This window comes from Atta colombica, unplaced genomic scaffold, assembly GCF_001594045.1.
Source record: "Atta colombica isolate Treedump-2 unplaced genomic scaffold, Acol1.0 scaffold102, whole genome shotgun sequence".
Lineage (NCBI taxonomy): Eukaryota > Metazoa > Arthropoda > Insecta > Hymenoptera > Formicidae > Atta > Atta colombica.
The window spans coordinates 1,714,087-1,727,921 of record NW_017259187.1 but is presented as its reverse complement, the minus strand read 5'-3'; the positions used below and the strand labels follow the sequence as shown (position 1 = coordinate 1,727,921).

General features: G+C 40.0%; 2 protein-coding genes across 5 annotated transcripts in view; one reads left to right on the top strand and one right to left on the bottom strand.

The window, feature by feature from the left end:
• LOC108687609 (spectrin beta chain) overlaps positions 1-13,835 on the bottom strand; it is a 38,454-nt gene that overhangs the window by 1,283 nt on the left and 23,336 nt on the right. Inside the window, exons 2-12 of one of the 4 annotated variants that reach the window (XM_018193467.1) lie at positions 13,566-13,754; positions 6,851-12,757; positions 6,658-6,749; positions 6,484-6,588; positions 6,142-6,284; positions 6,023-6,075; positions 5,418-5,474; positions 4,404-4,511; positions 2,576-2,722; positions 1,475-1,742; positions 1,204-1,386 (exon numbers count right to left, since the gene is read on the bottom strand). In XM_018193467.1, coding sequence (XP_018048956.1) covers positions 1,204-1,386; positions 1,475-1,742; positions 2,576-2,722; positions 4,404-4,511; positions 5,418-5,474; positions 6,023-6,075; positions 6,142-6,284; positions 6,484-6,588; positions 6,658-6,749; positions 6,851-12,757; positions 13,566-13,701 — 7,199 coding nt within the window. In that variant the 5' untranslated portion in view covers positions 13,702-13,754. The remainder of the gene's footprint in view (positions 1-1,203; positions 1,387-1,474; positions 1,743-2,575; positions 2,723-4,403; positions 4,512-5,417; positions 5,475-6,022; positions 6,076-6,141; positions 6,285-6,483; positions 6,589-6,657; positions 6,750-6,850; positions 12,758-13,565; positions 13,755-13,835) is intronic. The other 3 variants (XM_018193475.1, XM_018193484.1, XM_018193493.1) reach the window with 3 other exon arrangements.
• LOC108687626 (putative peroxiredoxin sll0755) lies at positions 3,221-3,710 on the top strand. The gene has a single exon (XM_018193504.1). It carries the CDS (start codon positions 3,383-3,385, stop codon positions 3,644-3,646), a length of 264 nt encoding a protein of 87 aa, XP_018048993.1. The 5' UTR covers positions 3,221-3,382; the 3' UTR covers positions 3,647-3,710.

The following is a 13,835-nucleotide window of genomic DNA, read 5'->3' as shown; positions in this document are numbered from 1 at the left end:
TATATATATATATATACGTGTGTATATATATGTGCATATTAAAAAGCACCTATTTACGTAAATGTCAAACGATGCGATGTAGAGAACAATTGCGTTTCACATATCCGCCATTACTACACGAGAATCTTTAGATGATAGACTCTCTGTAGAAATTTGTTATCAACATAGAATCTCTCCAATTATTCTTGTTGCGTATCGTTTAAGCACTTTGTTGCAAGATTTGCGAAATACAGAAAGCTCTACACTCATCCAAATCCTCTCGTTTTAGAGAATTTTTATGTAATCATTCCGCATTCACAATTGGAAGAACATTCCTGTTGTATTTTCAGAAGCTAATAATAACGAAAGACCAAATAAAAAAAGAAAAAAATTGGAATGATGATCGATTATAATCGTGCAATAGTGTACGACGGTAGAATGATCTAGAGGATTGTGTGTGCGACTCACCGCATTTCTAAATGTTGTTCCAATTGTGTACTGTTTCATACGTTCATTGGTTTCGCTTTCTACTTTTTGGCTTTTCTAAAATATGATAAATGCAATATGATCGAATACAATAGGAACGACGGATGGAATTTCGTATGATGTGGAGTGAGGGCGCACATCTTCTCGAATCATTGGCTTATGCTTTACGAGATGATCGTCCGTCACTCGAAAATGATAACGATGAATAATGTTCTCTACGTAATCAAGTAAAACATTGCTCGTGTCGTTTAATGATTAATTGAAATAATATTTCAAACAGATGAATCGATGAGAAAAGAAAGATTGTTTCGAGAAGAAAAATTAATGTTATAAAATGGAATATAAGGAATATTGTTAAAGGGAAGTAAAGTGATGGAAGATGATAAACGCGTATTTTTTTATTGCTAACAGAATATTCTCTATCAATTTCATCGGGACATGTTCGAAAGGATGAAGCAATGATAATAACAAATTAACAGACTTATATACAATACACGTCTTGATTTAAAAAACTTAATAACTCACACAATTCATAATATAAATATTCGCAACATTATCAGATGTCCATCATAGATTTAAAATTTTATTACGACATAAGACAGTAATATTTTATTTGTCAACATTGTAAAAATTTTTACACAATTTATTCGCTTAAAATTCTTGCGTTCAAATATCCATATTATTTTAAAATTCTGGTATACGATATTGCAATAGCAAAATTTCCCAATGAACACTTACTTTTTCTTGAGAGTGAAGAAACTACGCCGCTTAGTTTCGGCTTGTGTCGGGGCTGGCAAGGTATGAGCCCTAGATGTGCTTGCACCTGATGTTCCTTGTGCCGCTTGATTTAATGCGGATACCCAGTCGTTCATTTCGGTATCGTCTTTGGCCTGGAACAGGAAGTCGGATCCGCTTTGCGACCTATAAAAAAAAGACACTTTACAATGATATCTACATCAATATCGCAGAACGCGTAAATATATGTATAATAATAATATCGAGCACTGACTTGACTCGGAAGACATGTTTCTTCTTAGTGTAATCACTCGCTACAGTAATAGTCGCGCCTCTTAGATCAAGAGGAGCTTCTCCTTTGTACGATTGATCGGGCGAAGCTTTGTACGACTTCTGATCTTTATATACAAATAAGCTCTGCCCGCGTACGACCATGTATACTTTGTCCCAGGAGCGATTGGATGCCTTCTTCGTCGTACTTTCCCACTCGTGCTTCCGCTGTAACGGTCCTTCGAATTCGTCGTCGCTTGGACTTCGTGGCTCTGGAAAAGATAACGGATTTTACTATCCATCGCTTAATAAGGAGCAATTTACTATTTCGGATAAATTATGAATTGTTTATACGAGGAAAACCACCTGCATCTCTTGCTTCGAGTAGATGATGAAGCTGCAAATAATTAGTGATATTATTTTGAAGGATTAGTCGCAACATTTATTTAATAGAATATCCAATATAACAATTCTCTCTCGAACCAATTTTTTTCCATTATTCTAATTTAAAGAATGCATTTATTTAACGTTTAAATTTTCCAACTAACATATTTATGCTTATAATAGCACTTGGACAAAAACAAGCCCCGATTACTCATTCCTTTATTTGTTAGACTTAACATGTGATAGGATATAATTTTCCAAGAGTGTTTCCCCATTATACATACAACATATAATCACTGTGTGTATGTAACTCTTCTTGAATATACAGCAGGTAATAAAGTGATTGTTAAAAACCTACATAACCAAAACATAGTTGATTAGTAAAGAGATTAAATGCCAATTTCATTTAATCTCAACTTCCACCTAAATAACACTTTGACAGTAATTTAGAATTCCGCGAACATGAATTAAAACCATAATAGTTCTCGATTTTTTTTGAGTAATGACATTTATTTTCAAATGTTAATCATTCATGTCTGGATCATCTGTTTTTATACTTCGTGCTGTAAATATACACATGTAAAGCAAAATTGAAATATAATCACACGAGTGACAAAAATGTGTAACAAAAAAGAAAAAAAAAGAAATTTGACGTCCAATGAGCAAACGTATAAGTGTAATTACTGTCGATTATTTAAGTCTCTTTTTTCCATTCACTTACCAGGAATACTGTGCTCATCATCACTCACGCCACTGCGATCTAAACTTGGCGACTTGGCGGACTTTCTCCAGCGGAAGCTCCTGAACGGTGACTTGCTGCGGCTTCGTTCCTTACGCCTTGCAGCCTCGGAACCACTTCCTTTCGGAGCTTTACGATGTACGCAACACACATAACGTTCATTAGCTTACTTACTTTGTACCCTAGCTTGTAGCAGAGATTTGTATCAGGTAAACAATTTGCTGCTAATAGTCCTTACATCCACGTGTTACACGTTACTTTTTTTTTCATGCTTTCTAACTACAGAGAATATACGATAATACGAAAATACACACATGCAACATGCTCATGCATAAGATGCCAAATGAGCAATGCACGCTTATCAAACTGTAACAAGTAGGAGATACATTTCGTGTGTTTATCGCATCACATTAACAGCTACGTTAATTAAAAAAATATTTATATATTATATTTATGTATAAATATAAATATTTTTATTTATAATTATACATATACATAATATATATTTTATAAATTTATATTTATATAAATATTTATTATATATATTTCAATAGTTTTCAAAAGTTTTTTTAAACGAAAAATCAAAGTATGCTTATTTTTTTAATTTTGCCACTGAATGAAGTCTGACGAGAAATAAAAATCAAATCGATCGTAAAAAGTTTTGTGCATGGCGATTTTATGCGCCATGGTTTTATGTATCCGCGATCAAGATGATTTGCGGCTTAGGAGCGTGGAATACTTAATCTTGAAGAATTGATATTATTATTTAAGTGTAAAAAATTACACGAGATGAACTCTTGTTGTGCAAAAAACTTAGAAACGCCGCGCCCACCGCAACTAATACCAGCAGTGTTACGACCCGCACCACCTTGGTCGGCTGTCGCAATAATCGATCTGAAGATGCAGGAACTGTCGTCACAGCATTTTGCGGGGAAATATCTGATACTTCTCTTCTATTCATGCGACTTCTCATTTATGTGCCCCACCGAACTTATCCAATTTAGCGATCGTATTGCCGAATTTCGAACTCTTGGTACAAAGTTACTTGGTTAAAGTTTTTCTTCCCCATTTAATGACAGTATAAATAAAATTTTCAATAATGAAATCAATAAAGAATAATTCGTCAAACAATCAAAATTTTATAAAGAAAAGAAGTTATTTTCAAATTGTTTTGTTTCGAGATTTTATACTTATGTGATAACATTTTCTTATCATTAATTCCTGCGTTTTATACTAGGCTCAGAGGTAGTAGCAGTCTCAACAGATTCTGAATTCTCGCACTTCGCGTGGGTGACGACCCCGCGTAAACAAGGAGGCTTGGGCGAAATGAAGATTCCACTGCTCTCCGATAAGAATCATCAAATAGCGCGGGATTACGGTGTATTAAACGAGAAACAAGGGTATGCATACAGAGCTCTATTCGTTATAGATAGACAGCAAATTATACGCCACGTGACGATAAACGATCAAGATCTACCGCGATCAGTGGATGAGGTATTGCGAGTTATAAAAGCTTGTTGTTTTGTGGATAAAAATGGCAGTCTGTGTCCTTATGGACCAGTACCGGCGAATAATGCCTTCGGAGAAGAACCAGACTATTTCAGCACGACTTGATCTCGACTTGTGTGTCAATTTTTATATTCCTCAATCGTTTATTATATGGTTTACATCAAAGTGAATGATCATTCAAGATTTTAATTGAACTAAAACAATCACTCATGGTAATATCGTGGCAGCTAATGGCAGGAAATATTAATAAATGATCTTTCAACATATGTGGCTTGAGATTTGAATATTTGCGAACACTTACTTGTTGGCGTGCGAGTACTATGCGGTGGAGTTTTCACAGATGTTGGCGTGACAGGTTGAGTCCCATCTCCTTCCCGGAAAGACAACTGTCTAGGTCTTTGTGCATGCACTACACCACACCAATCACAAAATCATGCTATGTATTATTTGGATAATACATCATTAAATACGTGATATATATTCGTCACGGTTATACCAATAACAATTACTCGATTGCTGTGATGATTAGCGTAAAAGCATAAGTCGATGAGTTAATCACGAATCCAATGATTCTTCGTAGTGGTATGACCGTCCGAATATTCAAGTAAATCCTATACGACACGTACATAAAGGACAGAACCCAATTTCTTGCTTCTATAGACTTAGAATAATGAGATGATTTCGAACGTGCTTATCTTGCAATAAGATATTTAAGCATTATATTTTAACGTAATCATGCGATAGACGAGAACGAAATATAGTATAGTTAACAAATGTACCTACCAGAATGAAATGGTTCACAATGGATTAGTATGACCAGAAATTGTGACTATTAGAAATTCGCTTGATATTTCATCATATCAAAGCGAATATTATATGTGATTTTACACATGTGCATATTAAATATCAAAAATGTTTGATAAATGATTTTCTCGTGACATAATTGATATCAGGCGACAGAAGAGACATCTTGGGCAGAATAACGGGCCATCACCTGCTAGAGAAAAAGTTAATAAAATGGTGATTTATGCGAAAGCGATAGGTGCGACGTGGCTACGAATATGCTGGAAAATGTAAGATTATTGCGATGTGTGACTTAACGCTAACATGAAATCTGAAGAACAAAGCTATCGTTAAATACTGCTATGAAGACGTGATTTGATCATCCATCACCAGTTTGTGAAATTATGTGAACCTATACACAAGATATGATCCACTTGTAGCTTCGAAAGAGTTGCGGAAGAATTAGAAAGATATTCTCAATGTAGAAGTCTATTCTCACGTTTTGACAAGTTTCATATCGCATAACACTCACCTTCCTTGGGTTTATCTTGAGGCTGTGGTGTACGTGTAGAAGCCTTGCGATGTGCCGCTGTGGTTCGTGCATTCCGTGCCGCATTAGGGTGCATTTCGGGTTGGATAAAATGAGATGACATGGAAGACGGATTCGATATGGATCGGAATAAATTTCGGCGGGTTTGGGTGGGAAAAGGCAAAAATAAACGTGCTGTTAGCGATATCACATGCTTATCCAGACAAACCATATTCATAATACGTAAATCATCAGAGTTGAATTTTATGTCAAAAGCAAGATTTTACTCTACACGCGATTATTAGTCATGAGAAGAGATGAAACGTTACTCTTGTTCCGCTTTTTCTCTTTCAGTTTACAATATTATTACCAATCGCAATCATTACCACGCCAAATCAATAGTCAAACTCGAAAATACAATTCTATTAGAAAAAAGCACTCAACATTATATTCTAAACAATGTGCGTGTTATATATCGGTTATTCTATATCAGCATCTTCAAATAGAATACAAAACCGTAGACAGAATTAGAAGATTCGGTAAATACCGAGAAAAGTTGATTCGATTAGTAAAACCCAAAACATATCCATTATATGCAATTATATTACCGTGTCCTTCATCTTCTCCACGTTCTCCACTTGTTGCCCCGTCAGTTTCAGCTCTGTAATAAACAATTCATTCATCATGTGTAACATTGTGACACAGATTACAAAAATATTTGTATTACCTATCGCTAGGTGGTTCATCTGGACTAGTAACAGGTGTTGCCTTGGCCAAACGTGCAGCCTCTGCCGCTGCCGCCTCCTCCTTTCTGCGTCTTTCTTCTTCCTCCCTTTCTTGCTCTCGTCGCTTTAACTCTTTCAATTCGAACTGCATTAAAATATGAAGATTGTTTATTTCTATATGTTAAATCATGTTCTATACCTTATAAATTGTATTAATTTCTGACATAATGGAAATTTTATTGTGGAAGATTACTTATTTAAAAAAATATACGACACAGACGACAACAACAGAAAGTATTCTACAAGCTTTTCTATCTAGTCAGAGATTTTTCATAACTACTTACAGTAGTAAGTCGATGCAAGGCACTAAACCTTTCTTCTTGTGCAGCTGCCGATTTTTCGAAAGCTTCGTGTTTCTTGATTAAATTCTCAACTTCGTCGATAGTATGCTGTAAAGAATATAAGTTAAAAAAATATATATTCAATTAAAAATTTGTGTTTGCAATTTAATTACTTACACCAAGCTCCTGACTCATAAGATATGGCTCTTGAGCAATTAACCATGCTTCAGCAACTGCCGCATCTCGAGCAAATTGGTAAACTTCCAAAACTATAGCAAACGTAAGTAAGTAAATATTAAATATATCATACAGACAATATATCATACAAGTATGCAAGAACGCATTTTTTTAAATAGCAAATGCAACTTACTGAGTTGCAAGTTCTCCCAACGTTCCTCCCATCGGTGCAACAATGCGTTTCTGTGATCCGTTAATGCCGCCAATTTCTCCTTTATCTGCGCGCTAGCATAATGATTCCTAGCTAAGAGATCTTTTCCGAGATTAATGCACGCCATTAGATTATCCTCCCTAGCATCAATCTCTGCCTTCAAGCTCTGATGATTATTCATCAGCAATTCAACGCCGGCGACGTCACGCGGTTTTTCAGATGTGTTCATCTGGCGCACAACGTCATCCATCCAGATCATCAGAGTTCTGACCATATTGAAGAATCGGAAGAGATCGCCGGTATCTTCCAATTTAGCTCGTCTGCCTTCGCATAACGATTGCAAATTGTTCCATGCTGCTACGACCTCGGCCTCACGATTTGTAATCTCACGCGCTTTGTCGCCTGCGTAGCTTGCCTGCAGTTTAGCGGATTCTTCCTCGATCTGCGATACTTGATTCTGCAACGTGGACAGATCCTGAATAAAGTTGGCGTGTTTACGTTGGAGGGCGGACACCGAACCGGCATCACGACCCAATTCGTCGGACATGGCGTTTTGTTTCTCTAAGATTCTGCCGAGAACGTCCTTGCAATCATGGAAGAATTTGTGCAACTCGCGACTGGCCACCAGCATCTGTGTGCGGGTCTCGATCAGTTCCAGCAGGTCTTGCCAAACTTCGTTCAAACCATCCTTCCATTCAGCGATCGTTGCTGCATCGGAATGTCCGGTGGCGATAAGAGAATCTGCAATGCCATTGACAGCCTCCACTCGCTCGGAACCAATTGCTTCTGTATCGCGCGCAAACTCCTTGAATCTCTCCCACAATAGCGTCACATGGTCGTAATCCTGACCCAACTCGTGACTACCAGCGACCAGTTCTCTCTCCTGGATCCATTGTTCGAGATCATCGACTTCTCGATTTAGCATGAACAACTGGAGTGCCTCATCCAGTTTGGCTCGTCGTTCACCAGCCAGATCTTTCAAACCGGCGTACAGTTTGTCTACCTGCGATTGTTTCACGGCGATCTGATCAGCCAACGGGTGTTGATCATTTATTAATTGCCTAGCGGTCTCGCCTAGTTGGCGAATCGTCTCCGCGTAATCTTCAACCGCATGTTCAAGCGATTCATGCTTCTTCATCAAATTTTGGGCAGAGATTTCATCCTTACCACGATCTTCGACCATCATGTACAGCTCTTGCTCGCTCATCCACGACTCAGCCTCAGTGGCATCGAAGAAGTACTGCTGCGCCTTCTCGTTCTGCAACAGATGCTTATTTCTATCATCGACCGCATCTTTCAACTCGCGCCACTTCTCCGTCAATTCGGATATTAGTTTCTGGAACTCGGGACTGTCTTCGTGTCCTTCATCAATCAGCTTCTGCCCGTTATTACATACCAAATTGATTCTGGGTTCGTGATTTTCAATTTCCGTGCGCAATGACTGATTCTTCTTCTTTAACATGTGAACGTTAAACAATGAAGTTCCGTACTCAGTGCTAGTTGCTTGCGGCATCTTCTCTGCGATCCACAGCTTCTCATCCTCGACGTCGCGTCGGAATTGGAAGGCCTCTTTCTTCTTCTCGAGATGTCGTTGACGATCGATGAGCGGTGCCTTGAGCTGAGCGAATCTCTGGGCGACTTTCTCCTTTTTGCACTTAATCTCCTCCATTTTGTCATCGGGTACTGTACGTTGCAAATGTTCCGCCTGTTTGTCCAATTCAGTAACCTGTTTCGCTTTCACCGCCATTTGAGTCTCGATCATCTGTTGCTTCTGCATCAATATATTCACGGACGCTAGGTCAGAACCGGTGTCGGTACTCTCTATCTGCTTTTCTAATTCGTTCATCCACGAATCGATATCATCACAGGTCTGATGTATCAAGACCTCGCGATTCGAATCGAACAATCGTTCACCCTTATCGTGAGTTGTGGTCTCCAGCTCGACAAATTGTTCCGCCAATTCGGCGACCTTCGGTTTAATAATCTCCGCTAGATCCGGTTTTTGTTGAATCAATTCGTCCGCGGCTTGCTGCAATTGCTGCAAGCGATCTTTGTTGCTGGCGATTTCCGCTTCGAACGCTTGGTGACGAGTCCACTTGCTATGAATAGTCTTCGCGCTTCTGTATGTTTCGTCTTGAGCAGTGATATGTTTCTCCTGTACCCATTCACCGAGTTCCTCACAATCTTGTAGGAACATCTGTAACTGAAGCTGATCCTTGAGTTTCTCCATAAGTAGATTCGCCTTCTCGCGATTAATTCGTCGACGCTCGTTGATGTTTTCGGCCTTCTTCTTCACCTTATCGGCCGCAAAGTGTCCTTCATCGACCAAACGTCCGGCAAACTGTACAACCGAGTTGATTTTCTCATCGTTGGCATCCATGGTAGTCATAAAAGCCTCGTGTCGTTTAATCATATGTTCCGCTTGTTCGAAATTTGCCGGCGTTTCATCCTTGGCAAGAATGTGTTCCTGTTGTGATAAGAGTACCTCTGCTTGACGCGCATCTCGATCGAATACTTGTAAATTCAAGGAGTTGGATAGTAAGTTCTGACGATTCACCCACATCTGATGCAATTCCTCCCAGCCCATCTTCAACGCGTTTAGTCTCTCACGCAGGAACATGTACTGCGTGTCACCATCACCAGCCTCTGTCGTTAATCGCTCGCCATATTCCATCATCTTTTGGTAGTCATCAGTGTAATTGTCAATCTCTTCCTTAATGTTCTGATGCTGTGTAAGCAGTTTCTCGGCATCGGCAAGACTGGTCGGCGTATCCTCGCTGGCAACGTCGGTCTGCGTTTTCGTGAGCCACGCCTGGAAATGATCGAGGTCGCGTAAGAACCGGTGCAAATCTCCTGCCTCCTCGAGCTTGGCATCGCGCTCTTTCAACATTTGCGTCAGCTGTTCCCAAATCAGATGAATCTGCGCAATTCTCTCGCGTATCACCGCAGCCTCCTCCGGATGTTCCTTCTGTATGACTTCCGCCTCCTTCTCCAAGGCGTCTAATTTGGCTTGAATAGCCGCCAAATCGCGCTCCATACCGCTCAGTCTACGTTGCAACGTCATTACGCCAGTCAAATCCATTTCCAAACTATCGGTCTGCTGCAGAATTCGTTTTTTGTCTTCGATCCAGGACACAGTCTCGCGACACTCGATATGGAACGTCTGCACACCATGTGCAGAGTTCAATTCCTCGCGTTTGCCCTCCGCCTTCTCGCGCAGCTCGGCCCACTTCTGGTTCAGTTCGTTTTGTCGCGCGATTATCTGTTCCGAGTTCGGATGTTCGACATGCAGTAATTGTCTGGCCAATTGATTAACCACGGCGACGCGGGATGCATTTGCATTCATTTCTTTTTCAAAGCCGTTATAGCGATGTTTCATAATCTCAACATCTTCAATATCCTTGGCAGGCACCATCGTATCCAGCATTCTATTCTTTTCGCCGATCCATTGTTCGACTCCGTCGGTCTCGCTGAATACCTTGTACAATGACAGAGCGTCTAGCAGTCTCTGCTTACGCAACTTGGCTAACTCGAGGAGTTCTTTGTACCTGTTATCTATTGAAGTCAGTCTTTCTAGGACTTCTGGCGATTTTGCGTCCTGTTCACCCAACGTTGATGCCTGCTGATGAAGTTGATCGATAGTAGTGGCATAATTTTTAAGCTCATCTGTTACATCTTTGTGTTTCTTCAACAACGATTGCACATTTGCCTCGTCTCTGCCGACATCCTCTGACGAAACGAGTCGCAAAGTATCCAACATCCAGATGTCAATGTCGTCCGCGTCTGCGAAAAGTTGGTGATAGTCGACAGCTTCTACAAGTCGCTTTCTCCTGAAAGCCGCCAGATCCAACAAATGATTCCACATAGCGAGAATTTCCTGAAGTCTCTCCTGAATACGATCGGAGCCAAAGTGTTGTTGCCGAACTAGCTCGTCACCAACTGCTGCAACTGACATCAACTGCGGTTCGTGTGATTGTATCTCGTTTTCCAATGCTTTGTGCTTGGACAGCAGCAGATTAATGGTAGTCAAGTCGTGACCAATGTCACCCGTGGATACGATCTGTTCCTTCTCCTTTATCCAATTCTCCTCATCAGCCATATCCCAATAGAATTGCCAGAGTTTCCGAGATTCCTCGAGCCTGGTACGACGCTCGATCGCTAACCGCACCAACTCGGCGTACGCGTTCTCCAATTGTTGCACGCGCTCGACGATAATGGCCGGATCGCATGGTCGATAGCCTTCTCCATGCTCTAGGAATCTCTGACTCTGTTGAACAACAGCCTTGACTCTCTCGCCGAGCACATTGATATCCGCTTCGACGAGAGAGTGCTTTTGCAACAGATCCTCCACGCCCATCAAATGTTTGCCGTAATCGTCCGTCAGTAGTCGCATCTTGATTTCCTCCATGCTGTCCAGTATGTACAACATCTCCTGGAAGTTCTGCTGTAGCTGCAAGGAAAGTTCTAACCGCATTCGCCTAGCACGCAGCAATTCCAGAAGATAGTTCCATAATCGTAGCACGTTGTCCTTGCGAGCATTGATACGCTCAATGTCGTGATAGTTCTCCGCCTCAAGCTCTTGTGAAACCGCCATGACGGCTTGTACACGTTCTTCGTAGGCAAAAATGTCAGTCTCGATAGCTTCGTGCTTCTTTGCAGCAGCTTCTACGGCAGCGAGATCAAAGCCGAAGTTATCTTGCGACACTAACCGCTGATTCTCTGACAACCATGTCTCGCGCATGCTAGCTTTTCGGTTAAATCTAGCTGCCAACTGCTCCAACTTTTCTTGTCGAATCAATTCCTCGCGCAAAGCCAATTCTCGTTCGTGTTCAGCCTTCTCCAATCTCTCCCATGCCTTATTGATATCGGATATCATTTTACCCTCTTTGGGCGTATAGGGCTTCTGATTGTTTGCGCGCATCTTCGATTGTAGAGTAAACAATAATACTTCGAGATTACCCTTTTCTACAAATTTGGGTGGTTTCTCTACTGTGCGATAATTCGAGAATTGCGAAAGTTGTGATTGGACGCCGACTAAGGAATTCGCAAACCTGCGATCACCAAGTGCTTCTATCGTGGCCTCGATCCAGCGCAGTAAATCGCTGGTGAGGCTCTCGTATTCGTGTATCATACGATCGTTCTCCATTGCGATACCGACCACTTTGCCAATTCTCTTACCTTGCACAGTCTCCTGTTTCATCTTTGAGAAATAATGATAATACGTAACGACGTAAGTTATGATGGACTTTTCGTCCGGATGATCGACGAAGATATCCTCGGCATCCAGTAGTTTCGTGAGACCGAGTTTGTCCTCCGCAACGTTGAAGGCATTATTGAGATTATAGATCGCGTTCGATTTGGAAAGTTTTTCGAACTGGATCAGATCTGGACGGTGCTTATGTATGATCGCATTGAACGCCAAACCGTCTCGCCACGATGTCGTGAAATTTCTTACGTTTACATTATGATAACCCGCGGTCTTCATCTGACACCATAATAATAATGCGTCCTTGGCGGACTTGGTCTCCTGATTATCCGTCTCTTCGATCGTAATATCTTGAATCTGGAATCGCAAGATTATCGTCCAAATGAGACCCAGGCTCAGACGTGGATTCCCGTCGACAATATCGTGGGATCCCATATTCTCCAAATGTACCCTCTGCTCACGCAGGAATTGCAGCGCCTTCTCCACATTCTCCAGGCAATGGATGCGCATCTTGCCTTTGGTAGGACGTGGCAAACGTTCACCCGATAAGATCTCTAACAGCCTTATCAACATCTTGCCATCTCGCAGATCGACGTATAAATCGCCGATTCGGCACGAACATCGGACTAAGTGAGAGTTGACCCATTTCTGGAAAGTCTTCTTTTGCACTAATTCACGCTCACCTGGCAAAGAAGATCGCACAATAATGATCTTAGTGAATAGTCAATGAATATATATTAAGGCTGTATAACTTTTAACGACAGCATTGTTGTTGCATAGCTTTTTTTACTATGTATAAAACCTGCGGAATAACAATGTAGTGACATCATTATTGTCGTTATGAATTACAGGAATATAATATATGCTAACTTTAAATGTATCTAAATTATTTAGTATGACATCGTTCAAAAATAATTAAATAAAATTTAGATAGGTTTTAAATGATTAATATAAAGTTTCTTTACCTCGAAGATCAAACACAATTTTATCATAATTCATTCTTAGTTAATAATTCAATATTTATTATATTTTCACTTACACAACGATCAATATTATTCTAATCGATTCAATTATGTATACTTAATAAGTTTAACTTTTTATTCAATATATAGATATTCAATGATAGCTATACACATATCTCGACTACGTTCAATCTAAGAAACAACTGTTACAAACTCATGAAGTTATCGAACTTTTAAAACAATTATCTCAAAAGGATGTGGTTCTTTGATAATCCCAACCATACAATTTTCTAAAAACAATTCATAGTACCCCAGTAGCATCGTCATTCATTATTATTATTATTATTATTACAGAATAGTATTATGAAATGAGCTTTAAGTATCAATGAAAACAAATCATACTATTGAATAAAAATAATAATTGTAAAAGGCATAAGAAATAACTGTGATAAATATATAAATTTCATTTATATATATAAATATATATAAATGAAACAATTGAAAAGGAAAATCGATAGAGGTCCCGTACCAGCTAGCGCCTTGATACGTGAGCGTTCGAAAAGTCTCGAACTCGAGTTTCCTCCGTCGTATTCGTACTCGTCGACAATCTCTTGTTGAAGCGTGGGGTCCCAACCCCCGCGCACCACCGAGATGTCGGTCGTCATTTTGTCAATCAGACCAACAGCTCACTTCTGCCGAACCCTTAAAAAGGGTGCACCTAAAAATGATACCGTAAATTTATTAACGCGTGGAAGAGAAGAGAAATTTTTGAAAATGATAATTTATATATTCTCCATTT